The sequence below is a fragment of the Melozone crissalis genome, unplaced genomic scaffold (assembly GCF_028551555.1).
Source record: "Melozone crissalis strain CALT ecotype California unplaced genomic scaffold, PUWL_Pcris_2 ptg000036l_1, whole genome shotgun sequence".
In the NCBI taxonomy this organism is placed as follows: Eukaryota; Metazoa; Chordata; class Aves; order Passeriformes; family Passerellidae; genus Melozone; species Melozone crissalis.
In genome coordinates, this window is record NW_026535814.1 from 10496318 (window position 1) to 10523509 (window position 27192).

At 35.7% G+C, this 27192-nt stretch overlaps 1 protein-coding gene across 1 annotated transcript in view; it reads right to left on the reverse strand.

Annotated features, from left to right (window-relative positions):
* The window catches only part of WDR70 (WD repeat domain 70), a 121919-nt gene that overhangs the window by 35435 nt on the left and 59292 nt on the right, over positions 1-27192 (reverse strand). Inside the window, exon 10 of the mRNA XM_054283576.1 lies at positions 18130-18304. Within this exon, the coding sequence (XP_054139551.1) occupies positions 18130-18304 (175 nt within the window). The remainder of the gene's footprint in view (positions 1-18129; positions 18305-27192) is intronic.

The following is a 27192-nucleotide window of genomic DNA, read 5'->3' on the forward strand; positions in this document are numbered from 1 at the left end:
ATCTTAAAGAAAGGTTGAAATTACCTTCAAGTTCACATTTTGTTCCTGTATGGTGATCACTTCTTATTATTAAGTCATTATTTAGTAAAATACCTAAAAATTCTATTAATAGGGAAGGAACCTCAAATTAAATTTAAATGGTCGTGACAAATCAACTTTTCCCACTTCCCAATCTAAAACAAGACTCTCAGCTAAGATTCCAAGACAGGAAGTAGAAACACAGGAAGGGAAAAAGGGAAAAGACAGAAACAGAGAGAAAAATTTGAGACAGGTTGATTCCTTTTTTAATACCTAGGTAATTATGCTTTTCATTTGCCCTCTTTTTGTAAAAGAAATCTAATTCACATAGTTGTAAAATCAGGCATTCAAGAGTTTAGAGTTTCCAGTATGACTGTATCTAATCTTCCCCTCTGTAACATGAGGATTAAAACACAGAGGACAAAATGGCAAATTAGTGACCTTGAAGTCCTTGAATTTATGGTTGTGATGAGCAAAACAAAATTCACGCATACAAGCATATCTTTTCAGATGAGAGGTTGAACAACATGCAGCAAAACCAGACCTAGAATCCCACCCTGAACAGTAGGAGGACAAAACAATGAGCAGCTGCTCAGTGATTTTTACCCAAACTATGCATTAAAATAGATACATTTCTACAGAATAAAAAAGAGAATACGATCACAAAAGGAGAATGTGATCACAAAATGCAATCACACAGACTGATTTAGGCTTGCAAATGAATCCTCAGTAAATTTATCTTCAAATTTTTAACTATGCACTTTACTAAGACTCTTTTAATGGGTTATTTTGTAAGAGCCACAAACTAGTGAAGTAATTAATGTTTATTCTTAAGAATAGTTGTTCTAAATGTGGTTCAAAAGCTAAAGAATTTTTGTGATGTTAATAATTATTGCAAGCTTATTTTGATGTGCAGATTTGGTCAGTCATTAAGAGGAGTCAAGTGAGGCATTCCCTCCACAAATTACTCTTCAACAAACAAAGGGGGAATCCAAATACCAACAACATGCTTCTTACAGTATTTGAACACAGAATGCAATGGCCTACACTTAGCCATGGTAATTGTTTTGAAATTACTGCCACTTCCAGCCAATTATGCATACCCTGAAGTCTATGAACAGACTGCGGTTTACAACTGTTTGTCTTTGATGGGAGTGTTTATTAATGTGAAAAACATATTTTGTGCATCCAATAGCATAAAATTTTCCAAGTATGTGGAAATGTGTAAAGAATAAAATGTAAATTTGGCAATCAGGAAATAAATTTTCTGTAGTATTTATTAAACATTAACAAGCAATTAAAACTATGTATTTTTTGTGTAAGAAATACTATGGACACTTTCAAAACCATCATAAATGGTTAATATTCACACTTTAAAAAATGACAGAAAGATTACATTATGATCTTAAGCTAATTCAAACAAATTGAAAAAACTTCACTTGGGCTCCATAACATTCCCATTCTTCCAGGCAATGTCACACTGATATACAAATATTAAAATACCATTTTTTTCACTCTGCTGCCCAACTTATTGTAAAGGTGTAGCGTTTTTTTCTTTCATTTCATCCTCAATCTGAAATTCTTTCCTCTTGCCTATAGATAGATAGCAAATCACATAACAGTCAGAATTTGTGTTATTTTCCTATGGTCAAAGATACTGACTTTATTTAGCATTTGTATGTGAATCCATCAATAAAATTTAAACCGTGTCCTTCAGGAATCATCTTATCATCTTAAATCGGCCCCAAATTGTGCCAGGAGAGGTTTAGATTGTATATTAGTGAAAATTTCTCACTGAAAGAATGGTCAAGTATTGGAACAGGCTTCCCAGAGAACTGGTTGAGTCACCATGCCTGGATGTATTTAAAAGATATGCCAATATGGCACTAGGGGACATGGTTTAGAGGTAGCCTCAGCAGAGTTAAGGTTGTATATAAGGTTGTAAATAGTGGGACTTGATGCTCTTCAGGGCCTTTTCCGAATGAAATTACTTTTTTACTCTACACTACGCACTATAGAGCCTTCTCCATTAAGTACTTATACTCTGACCAGTTTTTGCCCCTTTTTCAACTGTCATGTAGAGAAAGGAAAACAGCAACATAACATATAGAAAACATATAGATGTCCAAAACTGGTATCATTTGTCCCTTAATGACAAAAATTAAACCAAAAAACCAAATTTTGCCCAACTCTATCCAGCTTCGATACTTTAGGATTTCATGTAAAACAAGGCTTGACTGAAAGAGATAGTAAGATTGCATCAGCAATTCTATGTCTTTAAAAACAAATTTGCTCAGTTTACCAGTAAAAGATTGTTTTCCTAACTTTGAGCTCTGCAAGCTTGCCCTCCATATATTATTCTGCAAATGAATATAACCCTGAATTGTAGTAGTAAATCAAATATTCTAAAATGATTGAAGGTTGAAAAGAAGTTTTTACACATACTGGCAAACATTCATTGCAGTTTTCAAAGAAAATAATGTTTCTGGCCTCTGACCTCTTAGTATTTTTAACAGATGTCTAATCTTGCTAACAAATCATTAGCAAAAAAATTGTTATCAGAATGTTTCTAGCTGGAAAGACATGAAACAACAAAACCAATGTACGCAATTACAAAATTTGATTCAAGAAGGGAAAGGATGAGCACTGAAACATAAGACAAAGATGTCAAGATAATTAGGGCAAAGTGTATCTACATATCTCCCTCTTACCCTTCTCTTTTTGTTGCAGAGGTGCCTGCTATAATGAAGTAATAAGTCATGTGCCATGCAAAATTTGACAAGTTCATCAGTCCTTAACATTTTTAAAAGGTTTAGTTACTTCAGCAAATTCTGCAGTTAACCACTAGCTTCTGCAACTTATTTAAAGGCTTTCTAACATGTAACTCCACCAATGTAAGCACTTTCCTCCTAGCTTTGTATTAGCACGTATATTTTTGTTAAGCAATTACAGCTGACTGTACTTGTGTGCAAAATGAGGTGACAGGCATAAAACATGAAGCACATGTGAGAAAGGACACAGTTGCATGTATCAAAAAACCAAAAAATAACAGATAAATGTCAGGGGGTTTCCAAGATTGCCACAGTCCTCAGAGCAAATGAGAGCCAGAAGACAAAAGGAAACCAGAGAAGGGACTGAGAAAAGGTGGGATTGGAGGCAGAGGTACATGACCGGAGGAACATCAGCAATGAGTATCCCATAAAAATCTGTATGGACGGACTTAAGAGGACCCATACAGGAAGTGAAGATGACAGTGGCCACATGAATGGTTTACCACAAAAGAATGACCTACAACAGAGCCACATGGCTGCAGCTCTGCATCTCACAACTGCTCTCCTGCTCCAAAACACTCTATAAAACTTGTTCTAGGAAAAAGACAGATCTACCCAATTTGTTCACCTCAGAAATCCAAACCACATCTATGAGAAAAATAACAGTATGTCTAACTGATGGAATTTTTGAACTTCCCACATTGTATCTGGGATACAGTATTTCACAGTAAACCGACACTTTCCCAAGATTATAATGCTTCTCACATTCTGCCCCCCCTTTTCTTTTAACAAAATATTGAATGTCCCAGCCAAGACATTCTTCTTCCTTCTTATTCCTAACATCTTCTAGATTTTTTTTAAGCAAAGGCAGTAAATCAAGGCAGGCCTTGGGGAAAGTGGGACCTACAAAGACGGCTATATCAATCCTTCTCTGTTTTACAGATGTATAGCAAGATATTACTTATTTATTAGTGTGAACACAGTCAACCATAAAACCACAATCAAGATTTATGCTGATTTCAAACAGGACGCAGAAGGGCAGGACAGCTCAGCAGAGATGCCTGACAAGCAAGTCCCAGGCCAGCTACTTGAGTTTTAAATTAGTCTTTTCACCTAAGATACTTACAGCAAAATAAAATAGCTCACACTGACAACATTCAATTACAAATGTTTTAATTTTTAACAAACATAAATGCCTTCCAAGATAACATATTATCATAGGCCAGGCTCAAGGTGATAAAAGTATCAGCTACAAAGCTGCAAGATGCAAACAAACAAACAAACCAGAAATCTCCTTTTTAATCACAACTGACCAAAGCTGTCTGGGTCTTTGTTCAAAGTAATCCCATCAGAAATGAACAACATCTCAGAGCAGTGATCACAGCTGACAAGGCAGACAGGTTCCCAAGGCAGGAGTTACACTCTCCAAATGTCTACTTCCCCATCTCCCCTTCAGCCACCTCTACTGAAGGGAGCCTATCTCCTTTGCTATCAATTATAATCCACAAAAGAAATCTAAGTGCATTTTCTGGGTTTAGCGTATTAATTAAAAATTGTCAGGTCTACATATGTCAGATGAATTCAAGAATTTCTTCTCAGTATTTTCCCTGAGCAGGCAGTTGCAGGCTGTATCAGATGCTTTCCTTAAGTCTCTGTAAACACGATCCCAGGGCTTTCAGCTTATGTGACGGCTCTTCAATACCACTTCCTGTGGTGTAGAAATGGATGCTGTTTCAGTAGTGAGCACACTGATGCAAAACAAGATTAACTTGTGAAATCTGAGGTTTTCATGTTTACATGACTACACTCTTACATGATTTCCTCTTCTCTGTGACGTGACATCTACACGTATAATTATCAGACCTGAAACACTCCTTGTTTTCTCTCAATCCTAATTAATCAGTTATGAATACAGTAGCCTAACCTTACTTACCACAATCAGGACATCTGACTTACAATTGTATTTAACTGTCCCCTACAACCATTATATTCTCATCTGCTACAACTAAGGCCTTTTATCTGGGTGACAAGTCTTCAGGATTTATCTCTCACACTGAGCAGTGGTTCAACACCCATCAATAATCTCTCACAAGTATTTCACTTAGAAGCTTACCTAGTTATCTGCAATTACTGAATCCATAAAGGACTTGGCTCTTTTTTTTCCCCCAAATATTCTGTAGTTTTTCTTGAGCAATTACATTGCAATGAAAAACCTATATGACTGGGGGTAGAAAAAAAATGGTGTATAATTATTTTTAAAATTTATGGAATCTTCAATGCATCATGCATTATATTATGCAATTGTGAATGAAAATAAAAACACAAGTGTGAAATACTTAGTCAGAAAATGCTTGGAAGTTATGGAAAAGAGCAGTCTAAGAAGAGAAGTCATATAGCGATGTAGCCAGGCAAGGTGAAAAATTATTTAGTGTTTTGTCAATTGCAATTGATTCCAAAATTTCATTTCTATTTTAAAAAATCTAAAACATTTATGCAGAAGGCAATAAGGAAAGCCACCTGATACATTTGACTATACATTTAGGGTTTAGGCAAAACAAGGAAGCAGGCAGGCCAGCCTGTCCCAGAGATGTCTCTGATCCATTGCAGAGTGATGAGAAAGCCTTTCCTATCTGCCCATGCTTCATTCACCAGGAAGAACATCCAGCTTCTAAGAATATTGCTGACCACAGAAACAATTTCTTCTTGTTTAAGCTTATTCATCAAGAAATATTTCAGGAAACCATTTTAGAAAGATAGCTTCTTAACAGCATTGCTAAATACTTGCCTAAAGGTTTGAAAATGAAACTCTAGCTGAATGTTTGGCTGCATGGTCAAACTTTGCATTTGAGAAAATAACCTATCTTGGCCACAAAAATGATACATATTACTAATAAATATAGCTTTTGGAAACTATTCAGTTGGCTTCCTTAGGGGATTTTTTACACTGCATGAGAAAAACACACAAGGATGTAAAAGGAACTTTCTTCTGTATCTTTTCATAACTTATCTATCCCATCTCATCTTATCCTAGCAAATTTACATTTTTCCTCCTTTGTACTATCATAAATATGGCTTTTGTAAACCAAAAAAACAAAAGCCCACTCCTCCTTTTGCCTCTCTAGAAGTCAAATTGATCATTCTTAGACTTGCCTAGCTGTTGAAGGTTTCTTTGCCTTGCAGAAAACAATCAAATGTGATCAATGTTATTCTGCGAAAATCTCATTAAAGATTCAGTTAAGATACATTAGAATTCCACTGAAAATCCACAGATTTCTTCAAACTCATCTGTGCCAACCCTGGATGTTTCATACAATTTAAAAGTAGCTTTTGGTCTACTGGCAATAAACAAAAATATAAACAGGAAAAAAATTATAAAGAAGCTACTAAGTAGTCTTCAAAAGGCAACTATGACAGACTTATTCTCTGCTTATACCCAAACAGTCAATAAAATTTCTCATATTCTTTCAGTGTCCCCAAAGCTTAAACCACTTCTTAACAGAGGCACAGTGTAAACTGTGTATTTCTCTAAGAAATGAAAGCATTTTCACTAAACTGCTTGTAACATACCAAGCTATTCTTTCTTCTACATTCTTTGATTTCTTTCTGATAAAAACATACTGTAATCATCATGCCATATTATCTCTCTGCATATTATTTAAAAGTAAATAATTTTTAAAACTATGGATTTGGTTTTATTAATTCAGATGGAACCATGAAGATGGAACTATGCCTCAGTTGAAGGGGTGATATTTTTCCTTGTGCATGTCAGTGATAAACTATGCATTCTCAAGTAAATTTCATTTTCTTTTCATGCAATATTCTTATCTCAATTCCATAGTTCTTTCTTTGATATTGCATTTCTCTCACAATAGTTTCATATATTTGACTAGCTAAATAAGCAAGCAAATAAAACCCCCACACATGCAAGCAAAAAACTGGTGAAGCAGAAAAAAATTTAAAAATTGTTTATAGTGGTTTGTACTAACAGAACAGAGTGTTCCATGATAGCTTTCAGAGCAGCAATCAAGTTCCTAAGCACTAAATAGAGTGAAAAAGCTTGTAATACCCTTTAGAGAAAAAGTTGTTTGCTATTCTACAGTGCAATTTCTGATTAAATTTCAAACATGGGTCATTTTAAAAATTAGCTTTCTTTTTTAACAGACATTAAAAAAATTACTATTTTAAGTATGAAAGAAGTTTTTTTTGTTTGCAATTAACATCTTTGAATCAATTAAGCCTTTCTGTCTCATGTAATATAAATGAGATAATTACAAAAGGTATGGAAATATAAAAATGTCCAAATTGATATCCAAGAGTCCTTCAAACAGGCTGCAGCACTTCTATGAAAATTTGTCTCTGAGGACTGAGAATTGTTACAGAATTTTTCATTCAGCAAGTAGCCTTCTCTACCATTAATGTTTGCTATTTGCTTCAAACCCCTCTTTCCTCTTCTTTTTCTATTACATCTTTCATGATGCAATACCTCTTTCTGCTGCAATTCTCTTTGACCACTAGCATCCTTAGAATTCTCTTCCATCCTACAGAAAGATGCCTTTCATTCTCTCATTCTGGCCTCCTAATTTCACTACAGCCAAATACTCCACACTTATGACCAGCAACTTCATATTTCTTCTCCACCAGCAATGGCATCCTCACAGCACAGAGAGATACAAATTTCAGAAGCAGCAATTCATGTATCTTGAAATCTTATTTGCATTACCCAGTTTTCCCCAAATAGCTCCATGTTCCTCTATCTCTTGCCTTTTCATTCAGTACTGCCTTCTCCTCCACTTTCACTCCTCGTCAATCCCACTATATTCCATGTGAGAATGCTACTTAAATTCCATGCTGAGTCTCAGGATTATTTCTGACAAATCCAACATGGGATGCTACCCCACCCTTACTGCTACCCCACCCTTACTCCTGCACACCATCTACATGTTGGTTCCCTTCTTCACTATTCCCTCTGGTACATAACTACCTTTCTGTTTCTCTGGCTATTGACTGCTATGCAATCCCCTTGGTCATTGAACTTCTCACTCTACACTGTAGTTTTACACACCTTACTCACAACCATGACTCCCAATATCTTCGTGCCATAAAACTGCCATCCAAAAAAAGGAGTCATTGTCTCTCTCCTGAACACCTCAGTTCACCTTGACATCACTCAGTGGATGTTTAGCTGCCAATACAAATTCAACAGGATGAAAGCTGTTCCTCATTTTTTTAAGTGGATACTGTATCTTCTCAATTCCCTGGAAGATCTTACCTCGTTTAACCATTCATCATACGAAAAATGTTGTTATATGCATCTCAATGTATCATCTCCTTTGTCACATATTGTAAAACACACTGTAATAAATCCAACCAATTACCCACTGCCAGTATCATTATTTAGTGTGTTTTCCCTTTTTGTTTCCTTGATAATGGTTCTTTACTTTTAGGGCTCTTGCCTCATTTTGTCTTTTTTAACAGCTCTATTTCACCAATGAATTAAATACAATCTTTCAATTACAGATCTCACCACTCCTTTTTCTGCAACACATGAGGACATAGAGTAAATTCCTGGGAAAAAAATTATAAAAAATAAAAGGGAGAGTGGGAGACACATAATAATCCAGTTTGAACATTGCCTTGTTTTTGTTTGCTGGTATAAACCTCTTACCAACTTGACACTAAAGGATTCATTTTCTGACATAGCCACCTTTGATTAGGAAGGAAGTCAAAACTGAAATTTGTTTTACACATGCAGACAGACAGCACCACATATTATTGCAGCCCTACCCTGCCCTCCCACCTTGATGCAACAGCCAAGAAACCACACTGACCTGTCTGGAATACAGAAAACATTCCTACACCTCTGCAAACACCTACCCATAACTTCAACACATCAAATATTGAAATCCAGCAGCCATTTTCACATTTGTGATAAGTAACAAGCCAATGGTTTGCAATGCAATGCTTTCTGCTGACTGCAATAGGTGTCCATCCCTGTTTCTGAAAAATCATTCTGGCTCTTCAATATGCCAGTCTTGAATATATGCCAGTCCTCCTGTCACAAGGGCAGGGATGCACTACCTGTCCTCCTCCTGCTCTTGTGAGCCCTGGTGAAACAGCATCTATAAATGTCCACACAGCGTGCTTAGATGGCCTCAGCAGGATGAAGTTTGTTTACAGGTCTCAGATTCTCAAGGTGAGACCACAGAACTGCATGATGGTGAGGACAAAGAGCAGACTACTGAGCCAGGATGCAGAAAAATGCACCAAATATGAAATAAAATTTTTAGCGCTGATTATGGGTGACTCCTTTGAGCACAAAATAGTCACAACCTAAATCTCAAAGTGACACGTATACACATTGCAAAGTGAAATAGTGACCATAAAGGATTTTTTTTTAAATTCCATATACATTATTAATCTAAATTGAAATATCTAATAATGAGTTGTTTAAATTACTGCTTAAAATGGCTATACACATTCAGAAAGTCTATTGAACTGGAATATCATTATAAGTCTCTGGACATACTTAGACACATTGTATATGTATTTACACATAATGTGTGAAACACATAGGTAGTCATATCCAACTCCAAGTCTAGTTCTCTATCTCATGAGAAATTTAGAACTCAGTTTAAGGAAAGCAGCTGTTTCATGGATGTATCTGATTTCAGTCTGTATAGTATCACTGCACTCATACATTAAATAAAACACAGCTGGACAAGGCTCCACCTATTTCACCACCCTCTCTGCTAATTGTTTAGCACTAACATCTGTTGAAAACAAACTTTAGGAATAGTAAAATCATGAAAAAAAAACCCCTTTATTTTAAAATATTTTGCCCTGGGAGAAGTTTTGCTTACTTATGAAGGAAGCCTCACATATATTCAATCAGGTTTTAATTATGAGATATACACCTAGAGCTGCAAGAAATCTGTTCACTGAAGCTGTCTTACAAAAAGTATGGTATTATCACAAATACTTATGATTGGTTTAGTTCTGTACTTGCAGACAAGATATGTTTCAGCTGTGCAATTTATATTTTCATTGATAATCATGAACACAAAAATACCTTGTTAGACTTACAATCTTATTATGAACTCTCTAGAAATGCCACTCAAATATTTTCAGTTGAAGTTAACAAGACTTACATTCTTTAGGAATTGAGTACAGTCTCTAGTGTACTATGGCCAATTATTTAAACTGTATCCCCACAGAACTGCACCTTTTAATGGATGTAACCATGAATCAACTGCTCTTTCTGCAGAGAAAAGGTTGTTCTTTTTCAAACTTCCTGAGTTAAATGTATGTAATGTAATGTTACATACAAAAGCTATGCCTCAACTTATCTCCTGCAAACCTGTATGTTCCATGGCTCAGAAGCTATTTCCTACCTTTTTTGGTTTTAATTCACTTGTTCAAACTGTAATAGCTTTCCTTTTGGTGAGTATTTTAAAATGTGGACGTCTTTGGCTTCTCTAATAAAATTAATTTAATGATCAAGAGCTGCACCAAAAAAAGCTGCAGTTTTCATTGCTTTCACGAAATTCACAGCATAATCCTCCTGTTCATCTCCTTTCAAGAAACAGTGACCTACTACAAAGCAGAGTGAGATACATTTGGAGTCAAAACTAGCTTCCTAATATACACATCAAGCACAACAGTCTTTTCATAATTTACAAATCCTATCAGACTCTAGACCACTGAAGTGTTCAGCTTGCTTGAGCAATGCATATACTGCAGCATCTAAAAGCCATTTCTCTGATAAGCCAAACCACTCTGGAGTTCTTTCTAGATTTCTTTTTAGATCAGAGTGTAGTATTTGTATTTTCCACTTTTTCCCTCTGCAAAAATAGAAAAAATTTCACTTAAGTAACAAAGCAAGATCAAGAAGGCTCTTTTATTTTTCTCCATTATTTTTTATTATTTCATCTTTATATTTCTGTAACATTATTCATGTTATATAAATATTAATAGCACTACAACAAAGTAATAAAGTCAATCATGTTGCTGTAATGCCTACTCTTCTCAAATTGTAATTTTGAAATTATTTCTGTAATTCTACTTTTAGTTTTCCAAATAATAAGCCAAAGAGAGATATAGAATCCTTGTGGGATAAGCCTTTTTCCTTAACCATACACGAATCCAAAGTGAAATCCTTTAACCTATTTTCCTTGGGGTGTGACAGACTTCGAGATTTAGAATTGCCTTTCATCACTATATTAGATAGTGCAAACATTTAGATAGTTCTTAACTATAAACTGTTTATTACATAAGAGAGAAATGCACTTAGAAATACAGCAGGGCACATTTTATCTCAGCATATGATTGTCAGATTCTTTACTGTGGCTGGCTTCAGGGTACAGATAGTGATGTACAGGCTAACCCAGACGTATACAAAAAGGAGTAATATATGAATCTGTTAATATTTGCTGCTGGCAAGCCTGTGTGTGATTTCCAGTTTCTGGAACAGAGATCTGGCACATATACATATGGAATGAAAGGCTGGAATATTATGGATATGGAAAACTTACCTTAAGTTTGAAAGGGGAATATAGTATATTTGGATATCCTTCATCTTGTATTTACACAAGAAATTTCCAGATGTAGCCAGACTGCCCTCTTCAAAGCATGAGGCATGTTACATACTTGGGGGAAATTGGAAGATTTCCCTGCTGTTTAGCTGTAGTAGTGATATTCAGCAAATTTAAGAACAGTCATTGTAAACTGTTTCTATTAAATATTGACATTTCACTGGAATATTTTTAATGCTGTGGAGATATCAATATAAACATTGAATTCTATACATAAAAAAATCATCCAAATAGACAAGTGAATATTCCATGGTGAAAAAAGAGGAATAAAACCTAGCTGGTGTGAAAAAAGCATAACTCTCTAAAGCTGTAACGGACAGGATGCCAAAGATACACAACGAACAGGTAGAAACTGTATCTAAAAAGGCATATGTAAAGTAAAGCGTTCTAGTGGACAGACAGACATTTCAGGAATCAATTACTGAAAGCCATGTCTTTTGCATGCCAACATATCCAAAATGAATCCTGTAAATGTACAAAGATTCAACAACCTTTCCTAATACATGGGTATAAACCCCCTCAAAGGAGCTTCCAATTAATGGGAAAGTATTTACAGCAAGTCTCAGATCTTACTAATAGTTTTGATTACTCTGTCTTGGCAGCATCAGCTGTAAAATCTGTCATTAACAGCAAAATAAAGTTTGCAAAAAAAATTTCCAAATAAGATTTGGACTTCGATTCCATTCCAAAAACAAAACAAAACAAACCACCAACAACTTTTTCACATAAAAATTTTTCATTATCTAAATCTGTGTCCTTAGTTGTACAGTATTTTTTCAAAATGGCTTCAGCACTTGCGAAACTTTTCATCTCTGAAAACTCTATCTTAAAACTTCCAACAGCACACCACAAAACTAAAGCTCACAGAAACTCTTTCAAAGCAAACCATCACTAAATATAGAAATGTATTTATCTTACATCTATAAATCATGCAATTATTTGGAAAATACTTTTAACATGACTATTTGTAATTAAAATGTACAGAGCTTAGATCTGTTTAATTTCAGGGCATACTGTGACATTCCGCTTTACTTCCCCTTATATTTTGAGGACATGGTGGCTTAAGGGCGTGTTGAAAACAAGTTATTGGGACCACCACTTGATAACACCACATTCAGGAATATTTATCTGGGCAGTATGTTATTACAGTGTTGAATTTCAATATTATTGAGAATTTTAAGTTCTGCAAGTGCACTTTGAGCTTCAGCTAAGTAATTTAAACTCATCAAAATACATAAACTATTCTTGCAATTTAAAATCAGAGTAAGGTTTTAAAACAAGGAGAAAAGAAAGGACTAGCAAAGCAGTAATTCAGCTGTACTGTATCAAATACTCACTTTTCAGGTGAAGAACAGAGTTAAACCTATGGCTAAGTCTTTTATGAAACAAGAAACTAAAAAAATATAGGTTAATCACTCACTATAAAAGTATTTTCATGAGCACTGAATCAATTTGCTTAATGAAAATTATGCTGAAAATCACAAAACATTGTATCTTTCCTGTTCAGATTTGCACTATATATAAAAAATAAACCTATTACAGATGTAAAAGACAAACATATTACACAGGTATTTGTCCAAACTAATTCTTTACTACTTATAGTGCAGCCAGTAGATAGGTAAAAGCTTATAAAAACTACTCAAACTCAAAGTTTATAACCAAATTTAACATAGCTATGAAAAAACCAGACAAGATTTTGAGAGTACAAGCTGTTTTCTCAAAGGTACTTAAAATACATGACCACTTCTCTTACAAACTCTATCTCCCCAACATCCTTATTAATATCTTTGTATCACAGCTGCAATGTTTTACCATAAAATAGGTGATGTGTGAAACTGTGAAACATGATTCAGCCTGTCATACACAGAGAAGTTGTTTATGCAGTCCTGTGCTGAACACACCCAGGAAAAGCTGGAGGAAAAAATTCACATAACAGGTAGCCTCATCGGGTGGTTTGAGAGATTATGAAAGGCTAATTAAGTCTAGGTTTTTTTACCCCAAAAAAGCCTATTTGTAACTAATGAAAAACATCTCAAGGCAATCCTGCTTATTGTGGAAAATGAGGGGAGATTTTCTGTTCATTGAAGAGATTTCAATTTTAACTCATAATATACTTCAAAAATGACTTCATTCTTTCCCTATCTCGATGAATGAGATACATTCCTGGACAGAAATATCACGCACAGAAAGGTTTAGTGATGGCAAGTCACTCTGCATTTTGACACTAAAGACTGACTCTGTGGGTCAGTTTGTTCAGGAATATGCACTACTACAGGATTGCAAAAAGCTCTGAATGGGCAAGTGCAGGCAAGATGAGGAATTTGAACTCACTTGAACTGCAGGTAAACCTAGTGCTTTTACTGCACTGCCCTGTGAACCAATAATTTTTGAGGCCCTGTCTTCTTTTGACCACTAATGCTCTTCAACTCTCCAGTGCCAGACACTTTCCTCCACATCTCAGAACATTTGAATTGAGAGTGTTCTAATATGTTGTATTATAATTGACTACTTCACACTGTTGTTTCCACTATTCATACAAAGTTTGAAGGAAGTTATTTTTTACATCCTTTGAAGCTGTTATTTTAAGCCAAGTTGACAGTGTTCATAATATTTCAAATAGGCTGACAGATTGCTCTGCTAATGTGCACTGTAAATGCACATGTACGTGAACCTTAAAGAAAAAACATGCACTGACAAAATAACATACGTGAGAAAATAACACAGATTTATGACAAAACAAAAAAATCCTCTGAGGCAGGTGATTATAATGGATCATGATCCTGCTGAGGAAGTTTGGAAAAAGGCAAGGCAGAGCCAGAATGTATTTGGCTAACTTCAGCATTAGCAAGTTACCAATGTCAGTATGAAGGAAGAAAAAAATCTTCCCCCAGAAGTTCCAGAAGTGTTTTTGCTCTCACTGCATACAGCTGGGAGATTTGGAATCATACCAAAATAAGAGTGGAAGTAAAAAACTGAATGAAACATTCATGGTGTTCATTACTAGTCAGAAGTGAGTTGATCACACACCAAAATCTCTCCCTAGGCACAGCAACATAATTTAAATTTAAGAAAAAAAAAAAGCAGATACTGAGATGGTTCAAAAGTGGCTTTGAAAAAAACAAGTAACTGATGAAGCTAACTTACAACAAACAGCTACTTCGAATTCACAGAAGGATGGATAAAATATGATATAGAGATCTTGTCTTTCTCTAAACTAAAAATCAAAAATTATTTAAACACACCATTCTCTAAGTTCTACACTGTGGAGCAGTGTAGAACACAGGTGATGTGTCTGTGGTGTGAAGCAGAGAATGAAAAAACCCTATACCAGCAGTCAGAAACTATGACTACGGTAGCAAAGGAGATTTGTGGGGTAGCTTCTGTCTTGCAAAGTGGTACAGTATGGCTTCCCACCAACACTGCCCAATTGTGCCTGCTTCTAGTGAGTGCCCCTTTTGCTCTTGGAAAGGGCATCATCAGACCCTCCTTCCTATTGGGATACTCATTTCTGCCCTTGGAACTGCTGCTTCATACTTTAATAGGACAAGAGGCAATGGGCAGGAACTGATGCACAGAATGTTCCACCGGAACATGAGAAGGAACTTTTTTACTGTGCAGTGCCCACACACTGCAACAGGTTGCTCAGACAGGTTGTGGCGTCTCCCCCACTGGAGATATCCAAAAATGATCTGGACACAATCCTGTGCTATGGGCTCTGGGATGGTCCTGCTGGGACAGGCAGAGGGGTTGGACCATATGACCCACAGCGGTCTTTCCAACCTGACCCATCCTCTGATTCTGTGCTGCACTGATGAGCCTTTTTCTGTGGAAAAGCAGGGACCTCACTGAAGCAAACAGAAACCTTCCCCTCTAGTAGGCCTATGTTTGACAGTAGTTTGTACCCAAGTCAAAAACAAATGCATCTAAAAATCTTCACAGATGACCAGGACAACAGGCACTATGGGTGTGTATCTAGCGTGAGCTGCAATATGTGGATGGACAATCCTCATGGATTTCATTTGTCCAGTTACTGTCATACGCAGTGGTTCAGGCACTCAAGATTAGGGCTGAAATATCATTTATATTCTTGCACAAAGGCAAAATCAAATTCAGACAGTCACAACAGGCCTTTATTGGGTCAACCTTCATGACACTGTGGTCAAATAAGCAACAGTCAATTTTAAACACCTTGCTGAATCTCTCCTTCCATCTGCATAAGGACCAAGCACACAGCATAAATAATGATGCCAAAATCATCCCAAACTGATCAAGAATAAGAAAATAAGGCAATTATTTTCTGCTTTCAAACACTAGTGAATTTTGCTACTGACTCAATAGAGCCTTGTCAAGATAAACACAAAGACTCTTAATTTTGACTTGAAAGCCAGGCGTACAGTAGCAGCAAAATCTGTATATATATATGGCTCTACACTTGTTTTAACAGAACCAAATGACATCTGTTGGATGGGAATTACAGCTTTCTGTTCAAAAATCAGAAGTTAATATTGCTAATATATATTTCTTCAAGAAGTTTAACCCTCACACCTCGACTCTCCACGGGAAAATTTACCCATTTTCTTGTGTCACACATAATTTGTACCCTAAGAACTGCAGAAGAATTGTATAGATTAGAATTTTTTTGTTTGCCTTTGCAAGCATCCCTGTATCCTGTCAGGACAGTGAGTGCTTTCACCATTCCACTGCAGGAGTCAGTCTCATCCTCTTCTTTCTAACTGTTGTGTTGAACACATGGTCCATTTGAAAACTTTTTTCTTAACCTTTCCCCAATCCCAAACATAAGATGAAGGCTTTTTCTAATTGTTTAAGCAAGATGCCTTTTGAAACACTTGATTCTAGCAATACACAGGGATCTCCAGAGGACACCAACAGTCTTAGGTGAGAATACCAGTAAAAATCCAATTTACCTGCTCCTTTACCCAAAAATCTTGCACACTTCTTAGTGAAAGCAACAAAGCAAAGACAAAAATTCTTTAGATATTAAAAATACAAACCCAGGAACACCATGAACTTAACTTCCACTAGAAAATTACTTTAGTCTTGCCTTGTTATACAGGGGTCACCCATTGGAAATTGCACAAGATGCACAGGATATATCTTTAAATTACTCATAATCACCTTAAACTGCACTCAATCAGCATTGCAATATGTCATCTTACAGACACAGGAAAGTTCAAAAGGAAAAGCACATGAAAAAGCAGACTACCAAGAGTACTATTGTTAAAACTACACCAGAAAGCTTAATATTTCAATACTGTATATGTTAAAATAAACAACATACACAGGTGATGAAAGCCAGTCTCTGAAAAATTTATTATTCTGTTAGAACAAGTTTACACTTAGGATGAATTCTCAAGCTTCATGCCATTAGGAAGTTTTACTAGGTTTATAGTGGAAATAAAAACAGAAATAAAAATAGATTACAATCCCAAAATACAGGCTGTACTTTAAGTATTATCCACAGGCTTTCTTCTCCTTTTAAATCTATACATTTCCTCCTGCCTCCAGCAATCAGATCTTTTAAAATCTTTGTAAAAAGCTGCTCAGATTGTCTGTTTTCCTTTTCAAAATCAAACATTTTGAAATATGAAGTTGAACAGACTGTAACCTGTACTAGTTCAGTTTTACTTCCACAAAGCCATCCTACTGGAGTTGTACAGCTTTCAGAGATTTATGACACCAGTTTCACAATCCTGCTCTTCTTGCCTCATTTACTCTGTATTCTCATTTTGGCTTTAAAAAAAATTTGACTCTATTTCCATTTTCTCCTCCAATGCATGCCATTGGTACTTATCCCACTGAATCTTCTTGCATAAGATGGGTATAAAGAGAAGATATGGATGATTTACTAGGATGATTATTTTTCAAAGCAGTAAGGCTTAGCCTGGTGAATTTGCACTTGACATTGCATAATTAAACTCTTGGAACTGGATTGGTTTGTAAGCTATACTACACAAACCAACAGTGAGCACTGAATGCTCTAAGCTTCAAATTATAAAGTAGTAGCAAGAATTATACTTGTCAGTTCAAGTCATAACTACTGGAAATGGATTGTTTAGTTCAATATGAAGAGAAATATTTCCTAATTTTGTTAAGTTTGAAATAGTTTTCATTCTAACTCTTTCTGACCACAATGCATTTACATAAATGGCTCCAATTTGCCTCAGTGTTAATTTTTACACATTAGACAATATAATAACGTTTGCCATTTAATGTACAGCATTGGCCATATCCTCACCCACTTGGATGCTATTTTTCTCTACCTATTATATGGATTAAGGACTGCTTTCAGTATCAAGTTTTAAGAGTTACTCCTCAATATATTCAATAAATCAAATAAATTATATAACAACAAAAAATTACAGCTTTTCGCACAAGCATTCCATCATAAATGAATAATAATCTAGATATAGATATGTGGTCTTTTTTCCTTTTTTTTGAAAACACAGATTGTCAAGAATTTTCCCAAACTTTGAACTTAGTAGCAGCACACTTAATGATCAGTTGTGGAGAAGCAGAAGAAATATTAAGTCACGCCTAAAAATTATTGGGTTTTCAGGACAGAGGAGGAGAGGAGAGAAGAGGAGAGGAGAGGAGAGGAGAGGAGAGGAGAGGAGAGGAGAGGAGAGGAGAGGAATAAAAATATGGAAGTACCAAAATTGATTTTATCTGCTTCAACATTCACACTCAAAATAACAGAAGCATATATTGTTATCAAATACTGGACTTACACTCATATTCCTGTCCCAGATCTGGATAGAGCCATCTTGACAGCCAGCTGCAATAAGCTTCCCATCTCTGCTGTATGTGCAAGTTGTAGGAATCACCCGTTTACCTTGAACTGATCGTGGCTTAAATACACTTTTGTGCTTTTTTTCATTGTTAACATCCCAAGTCCTCACAGTTCTGAAAAATAGTTGAAATAAACAGCTGTTTTAGATAATGTTAATATGTATAGAATAATTCTTCTTGTGATAAAACCAAACACCTTTTTCAGCACAGATGGCATATAATATTGTTCAATTTAAGCTGTAATGGCAAAATAGCATTTAAGCCATGAGGACAACTTTTCAGATAAAAAACATCATGTTCACTAAGCAAAAAAATCCAAAACCAAAACACTTTTCCCCAAAACTCTCATGTAAGTAAGTACATCAATGATTTGGAATTTGTAAGATAACAAGAAGTTAATACACAGGTACTACATCATCTCCACTGCCACTGGATGTCAGGAGGAGGAAGTATTCAGTCCTCTACAAAGAATTAATACTTCAGGAAATAGGCATGAATGCTTATACAAATTCATAACTTAAACAGATTTCTTAACTATTCAGACATAACAACAACTGAATATTCTGCTTTTAACTGGTTGGTTATTCTTCACACTATACTTCTAAAAGGCATTTTAAACATTAATTGTAATATTATTGTAGTTCTCTTCCACTAATCCTGAAGGTGTTAAGAGTTCTGTAACAAAAATGTTCTTCAAATATTTTAGAAAGACTAATTTATTGTTTTTTCAGGTTGAGATTTTCCCACATTATTAGCAAAACAAATACATCCTTTCTCTTTTTAATGGAAAAAGAGTATCTGCCTGGATTTTCACTGTTCCTTAGATACAGAAAAACATCCAAATGAGAGAGAACTAAAACACTAGATACAGGTGGACCCTTTAAACTGTCTTAGATACAAATGTTTTCTGTCCATTTAATATGTTGAGGTCTTTCCATATAAAAATTCAAACCTCTTCTGGCATCTAATGCAGAGAAGAGTTTCAGAATTTGGCAAAAGAGGGAAGATCATTCATTTAGAAAGAAAAAGTCTCAAAGTTCTCAAGACAACCTCATTTGTTTAGACTATACAAACATTGCCTATGATCCAACAGCACATAATTCACCGGTCTCTAGCAAAGCAAACACAACTTTAACAGAGGCTGCCATTTCTCCAGAATGAGACAAGATACCACAGAACAACATTAGGAACTTCCATCAGAGCTACAGGACCAGACAGGCCACAGAGCTAACAAATAAATAATCCTAGAATAAAATAGACATGAAAATGAGCTAGAAATACCTCAGAGATGTTACAATCAACTGCATGTTTAACGACAGTAATGAGGAATCAGTAACTGTAAGTTAGATTGAATAAGTAGAATTAATCTTCAGTTTTCCATAAGAAAGTCAAGGTTAGTTTCATTTTTAAAAGTCTTCAAATCTCTTATGTGTAAGGCTTCACTGCTGTATTTGGAGCTCTAGCACGAGACATTCAAGTGTTCTGACAATTAGTTTGGATTTGAGATTTTGGCAGGTTTGTGGTTTGATGGTTTTAACTATTATTTTTATTTTAAATTACACACTATATTGCAATTATGATTCGGTTTATTAGAAGATCTTCAGATGTTGCTTTCATCCTCAATCATTATATGATTCTGACATTCCTTTTTCATCATCTTGTGTGGTCAATAGCCATCTCATTCTCCTGCCTTTCATTCACACTTTCTCCCACTGTGATACTTGCTCAAAACTTGAGTCTTTTTCCATTTCCCTTCCTTCATAATACTCAATCCCTCCAAAATCTCATTTGAATGTTCTGCACCTTCAGCTTCTCTTCTTCCTTCAGGGATGACCATCTCCTACTGAACAGCTCCGTCCTCTCTTACAGTGCAAGTTCCCAAGGTCTGCCTTGGCACACCCCTTCTCAGGTGGTGAACCTGGTAACACAGTTATGTGCAGGGAGCTTCAGAGCCCTTTCATTCCAAATGCCTCACAGCATCTCAGATATAGTTCCAGAAACGATCTCTTGAGAATCCTTTACCATCCTAATTCTTTATTTCTGCTGGCATGGAATGACTTTTTTAAACCCTGCAGTTTCCTGTTTTTAGGGCTCAATGTCCTGTCAAAACCTGGCTACACTAAGAACATATTCAAACCTTTTTATCATTTTACATTTCCACTGCAAAGGAAGAAGAAGCACTTGTATATTCTCATTCCTTATAAAACATTAAAAGAAGTATGAGCCCTAAATCAGCTGTAATATCAGCAGGTCAGTTGAAAAATCCAAGTTCTCTGAATTGCTGCTCCCACTGCAGACAGTTGGCCATATTCCCACACATATGAGCTACATGCTCTGTCAAAAATGCCCACATAGCCTACAGTATATATTTAATATTCCCTCAATGTTTTCTTAATGTCCCCACACCGAGCATGTTTTTGCTGTTGCCTTGCTGCTACTGGATTTAATGAAAAAAAAATGTATACTAAAGCAAATATCTTTTAAGAAACCACCCATACATTATTTGTAACCACAGTTACAAATTTGTCAGTCACTCCCAGAGAGCCTTAATTCTTGAGCAAAGACTGAGTTCTTTAATAAAGAAGTTAAATAAGATCTTATTTCATGTAAGATCTTTTAAGTCTTTCTCTTCTTTATGGAAATATTTCCTATTTTAAAATGGACATTATATTGCAAACATATCTTATGTGCAAAATTTATCTATGTGCAAAATTTCAGCTTAGCATGGTTTCTGACTGAATCACCACCAACTATAACACCAGGAGTCATCTGTAAACTATGTATGTGTTTTATATTTTCCTTCAGACCAGTGAGAAACTAGAAGCAGGGATCACTGAAGGACCTTGGGGACATACTTTCACTGGAAAGAAAGCAGGTTTAGGCTGAACATTGGGAAGAATTTCTTTACAGGAAGAGTCATTAGACACTGGAATGGGCTGCCCATGGAGGTGGTAGAGTCACATCCTTGGAAGTGTTTGAGGAAAAACTGCACATGGCACTAGGTTAAAGGGAAGACTGCACATGGCACTGAGTGTCGTGGTCTGGTTGACCATGGTGGGCCACAGGCTGGAATGAATCCCAAAGCCTTTTTCAACCTAATTGATTCTTTGGCTGTATATGCCCAGCCATGGCACTCACAGCCCAGAGAGTCAAAAATGTCCCGGGCTGCATCCAGAGCCCCATGGGCAGCGGGGGAAAGAGAGGAATCTGCCCCTCTGCTCTGCTCTGGTGAGACCCACCTGGAGCACTGCATCCAGAATAAAAAGGACAGGGACCTGATGAAGCAAATCCAGAGAAGGGAACAAAGAGCATCAGGAGGCTGGAGCACAACTCCTACGAGAACAGGGTGAGAGTTGGGTTTGCTTAGACAGGAAAAAATAAGGCTCTCAGGAGACCAAAGGCAACTGTAAGTACTAAAAAGGGGCTTGTAAAAGAGACGGAAAGTGATTTTTACACAAGCAGATTGTGATAGCAAAAGAGGGAACAGTTTAAACTGTTAAAAGGAGGAGGGATTTAGGATCAATATTAGGAACAAATCCTTTACTGCAACAATGTGAGGCTCTGGCACAGATTGCTCAGAGAAGTTGCGGATGTCACATCCCCAGAAATTTTCAAGACCTGGCTGGACAGGGATCTGAGCAATCTGGTCTAGTGGGTGGCATCCCTGGCTGGAAGAGGGGGGGACTTTGGAATTAGATGACCTCTAACATTTCTTCCAACCCAGCCTGTTCTGTGCTACTGTGACAAACATCTAACTCCTCCCATTCTAGCCAGAAGGAAAGGAGATAAAAAGGAAAAGAAGCATAGAAACCCAAATAATTTACCTTCAGGTAATATTGTCTTTAAATTGGCAATTATGGCAAAAATATATGGACTGCTTCCATATATTCTCTCCCCTTCTGACCCTCAATCATCATACCACATAACAGTCAGCTCAGGGTAGATTATGTAATTATGACTCTGGGGGTTTTTTTCTGGAATATTTTGTACCATTTAATGATTTCCTCTTCCTCAGACATAATGAAAAAATAAATAAATGAGATTGCATTACTCTTTGCAATTTTCACTTCCTAAGTCCTCTGAGCTCAGTCTGTTGTTTGTGTTAAAATGAGTAAAAAACTTTTACCCCTGCATTAATCAGATAATTTCCAGAGTACTCATCTTGTTAAAAAACCCTTCTTCCTAAGAGTATCTCCTCAGGAGTAAAAAAGTGGGAGATGAAACAATAACACTGTTTTGTGCTCTATGTTGCACCACTTAGCAGAAGTGTAACATTAATATTTATCTGTTGATAGGCAGAACTAAGATATTTTTGAACTCCAGTGAAAACAAAAGAAAAGCATTTCCTGAATGAGTCTTTTTTTCCACCTGAAAACAAACTGTTTACTGAAAATTTGTTCTTTAGTAAAAACTAGACAGAGGGATTTTTAAAAAACACTATACTTCTAACATATACTGTTGTTTCCTCATTACATGAAGTTTTAATATATTCATCCCATCAACATTTATGATTTCTCTTTCATAAATTCCTTTTCAATTCAAATATCCATGAAGAAGGCTTCACATACACATGTTTAAATTTAATTTCTTAAATGATGGATTCCACATCTGCAAAACAGATTTTGCAAAAGTGACTTTGTAAAGTTCTTACATTTGCCAAGAGCAATTCAAAGCAACTTAGAAAAGGAGGGGAATGTTCTTTTGGAAAGGTAATGTGGGTATTTTCGTGACCACTGAGAAATTAAAGGACACACAGTAAACAACTAATTTAATTACTGAGGTTCAAGGGGAGGCTTCGGCAGGATTTTCCTCCCAAAAATATTTTTTCTCTCTTTTTCCCCTTTGTTCTCAAATTCTTGTGATGTTATTACTAAGTTAAAATTTCTAATAAAATTAATTATTGGCAATGCTGCTGCGTTACACAAATTATTATAGCTATGTAGCTGCATTTCACAGACTGCAAGCACAGAAAATTTTTCTGTCATGAGTCAGCTAGACACTGCCCTAATACAATCTGTTGAAATTCAAGAAATGAACGAATGTTAACTTCAAAAGCCAGACCTGCCAAATTCCACTAAGCTTTTTTGTCTGTCCCATCTCCTCTGTTTCTACTGGACTGGAAAACTCTATTGCACAATGTTGAATGTTATTGGCATTTAATATGTTAAGTCGTCTCTGAATAATGAAGTCTACTCTTATCACTTGAAATACAAAAGAAGCAAAGAGTACGTTATTGTTAAAATGTATTGTTAAAAGTACAGAACAGGCTTAATGTTGTACATCTAATAACTTAATTATAGTGTTCACCTTTGCAATGTATTATAGTGCCTACCTGTGTAATACAAGGTGACAAAACTTAACATACTTCAAAATCATCATACAAATATGGTGGCAATGGAATTGATCATGCCACCATACATGTACAAGATGACTAAGTCATCAGTGATAGAAAATGCATTTTTAAACTGTTAAATTAGGACTCGTTATAAACAAAAAAGCAACTGATCTTACAATAACGGTTTCTTTAAACCTCTTTTATCACATAAAAAAAATATATGTACATGGGAATGGAATTAAGAAACGTATTGATACAGTAGAAAATTGCCTAAAGTAGAATATGTAAAGAGGTTGGTTCAGAAATAGCTGCAAAGTTCTGTTAAGATGTACTTCATGCGTATGGAAGTGCATCATTATGTCAGCAAGAAAACTTTCATTATTGTGTTCTCTTTGCCCTGTTTAAGTTATAGTCTTCTTCTGTTGAGCACATAGGACCCAAGGAAGGGTGAGTCACCTGCTAGGCAATGAAAAAATTTGTACACATAAATGGATGGAGAAATCCAGAGAAACTTTCCATTCTTGTTTGGCAGAAAAACTTCTAAATAAGATACCTACTTCCAGCATTTGAACAGAATTAAAATAATTTGAACCAGAATACAAGGAAAGTCACATCCAACATATGTAAAATCATAATTACAGAAGGAACTGCCAAAAATATGTAGACAACTTAATAATTTATAACAGCTCTACTTTTCTGTCACTTAAATAAACTCAAAATGTAAAAAGTAGAGAAACATTTAACAGAGTAAAAAAAAATGTATGCGATACACAGCAAAGGAGCTAAGCAAGTATGAAACCAATTTTTCTATATTTTCAAATTAAACTGGTAGCCTTTTTTGACAGGAGAAATTACCATCATTTGTACGTACAAAGTACAAAAGTAAAAAGTACATCATTTATATGCACAAGAGCAGCTGAATCTTAATTACTGGGGTGGAGTAAATTAAAACCTAATAACAATGAATGGGAACTGCTCCCATTCTCCAGTGTGAAGGAACCAAAAAGCAACCAGCTCAAAATTAAAATGACACATAAGCATGTCTGAGAGAGCATGGAGAGAAGGTGTTCTGAATTATTAAGCAAAAATCCTGCTGGTGGCCAATATATGCAACATTTGAGGAAAATTAAATTAGAAAAGGAGACAGAGAAGAACTGGAGGAATGTTAGCTCAGCTAAGAAATCAGAAGCAATGGAGTGCTGTGCAGCATGTTCATGGGAGGAAAACAGCAGCAGCAAATACTAGTGAGTTATGACATACAATCCCTTCTGACTGAGAACACAGTCATTCAGACACAAAGGGTGACCCACAAACACATCTGTGTGACGCTTTAGAGGTTACACTGTAAAGACACTGTAGAATACCTATTGACAGAACCTCTTACTTATGGCATAAAGAGTCTGTTTTTAATGAAATCAAAGACCACAAGCTTTCGGGACAGAGTAATTTTTGCTTTTTCCCAGATTAAATCACTGGGCCAGACTAACAATACAAAAAGGCACTCTTGAGGTTAAAATTTCAAGAGTAGAAACAAATTTCCTAGAAACAATTAAGCAAATAACATAACACAAGTCTTTGACTTTTCTTTTAATCATCAGACCCTGTATATAAAGTGGCATCATATTTGCATATGGATTACTTATCTATTTCATCTGTTCCCTTCTACATACCTCTCCAAAGTGATGGAAAACACATCCTTTGGAATTTTGCACAATTTCTTTTTAAGTAGTTCATTCAAAACCTGAAGATTCCCTCAAAGTATCTACAGATCAGTTCATCAAAATGACCAATTCCAAAATTCAGTCATCCTCAAAGATTACAGCATATTTTGCATGTCATATTGGCAGAAAGGAGTGACAAAATACTACACAGTAAAAACTCAATTCTACATTTTAAATGTTGCCATTTCTTAACTATCACCAACAGCTGCTAAGTCAAAGCTCAAGAAAGACCATCAAGTCACACAAACGGAAATATCTCAGAATGGATCTTAAAAAATTTCCAAGATTCTGCTCTATGCTGTCTTCCACCTTCACTGTGAATTTCCCACTGAAATCCCAAAGTAAAATTCAGATAAATACCTTGCTATACCAGCCTTCAAAGATTCTGAATGCTTTAATACAAAGTAAGTTTCATCTGGGACTTAAAAGTTTCACAAGATTTTTTTTTCTTTATAAAGTTTCTAAGATAGCCACAATTTGCTTTGAATGTAATTGCTACCTTGGAAGACAGTATAATATATTAATACACAAATCATATATAGGGAAAGGTCAAGATCAAAAGGACAGTAAATGATGGAAATTTTTCAATAAAAACAAAAGAACAACAATACTACATGTCTATTCCATTAACAGTTAATAGTAAGTTCCGATGCAGTTACTAATGTTCAGCAGAACTTTCCTCACATCAAAATAAATACTCTGAAAATAAATATAACAAAAGGTTTTGTGGAAGAAACTTTATAACCTCAGATGAAAACACAAAAACAGCTATTATGGGAAAGAACACACAAGCAGAATGAAAGGCTCAGAAGGAATACTAAAAAGTGAAAAGTAGACCAATTGTGTAAAACTAAAAAAAACCAAAGATGACTGCTGGACAGAAAGCAGTACTTCAGAGTATGCAGGCTTGTGATACCAGTAAGGATCCTCACTTCTAAGCAAGGAAGATTAATATTCAACATACATTATATATTCAGGGCTTCTTAGAATATGGAAAAATAGAAGAAATCTAAAAGCATTGATTCTGTTCTGAAGACAAGGTAATGTTAGGGGATGAGGTGGAAATGGGACAAACATCCCTTCCCCATCTCACCAAATCAAACCAACAACTTCAAGAACCTATGCACAAGAATAAAATCCATGGTAAGGAAATTACGTTATTGAGAGGACATTTTACTGAGAGGATACTGCACTTAAATAGAGTCAAATTCTGTAGAAGATTAATTGGAGGCAAATGACTGAGGTATTAAAAAACAAAAAAACCTCCAAAAACACCACCAAATTAAAAAAACGTCTAAAAACCAACACACAAACATGCTCCAGAGGGCTGTTTAAAATCCCAAAAGAGTGACACAGAAAAAGATCCCTCCAGCCTAAGAAAACGGTCTCCAAGTTAAAGGCATATTCATACTGAAAACAAAGGCTGCAGTGCTAATACTGTGATTAAAAATAATTCTTTTAGGAGTTTCAGTCTGTATTGTTGTGATGGGTTCCTTCTCAAATAATTTTTTCTCAAGTTTAACTCCTGGACTCTGTTTGCCTCCCTTCCAATGGCCAATATACAGGCAAAAAACTGAACATATTTATGCCTGAGTATAATAAGCCTCTCTCCCTTAGTATTTCCTTAAATATTAAACTATTCTTCCTTTCATATTTCCCTGAAACGCTGACTGTATTTGATTGAGATAGTGATAAATATTTGGGCAGCTAAACTGCACAAAGAGAAAAAAGTCTTGCTGGTTTTGAATTACCTTCTCACTGGGACTGACAGTTAATTTGCTTTGTTTCTTGTTGATAATGTCTTCACATACAAATGTGACTGAAGAAAAAGGTGCTTGTCTTTGCATCAACCATTAAGAAGGCAATAATTTCTTCAGTTCAAATCAAGGTACCAAAAAGCAAGTCTTCAGAAAACAGTGCACTGACTAGGTTAGAGAACTATCCCC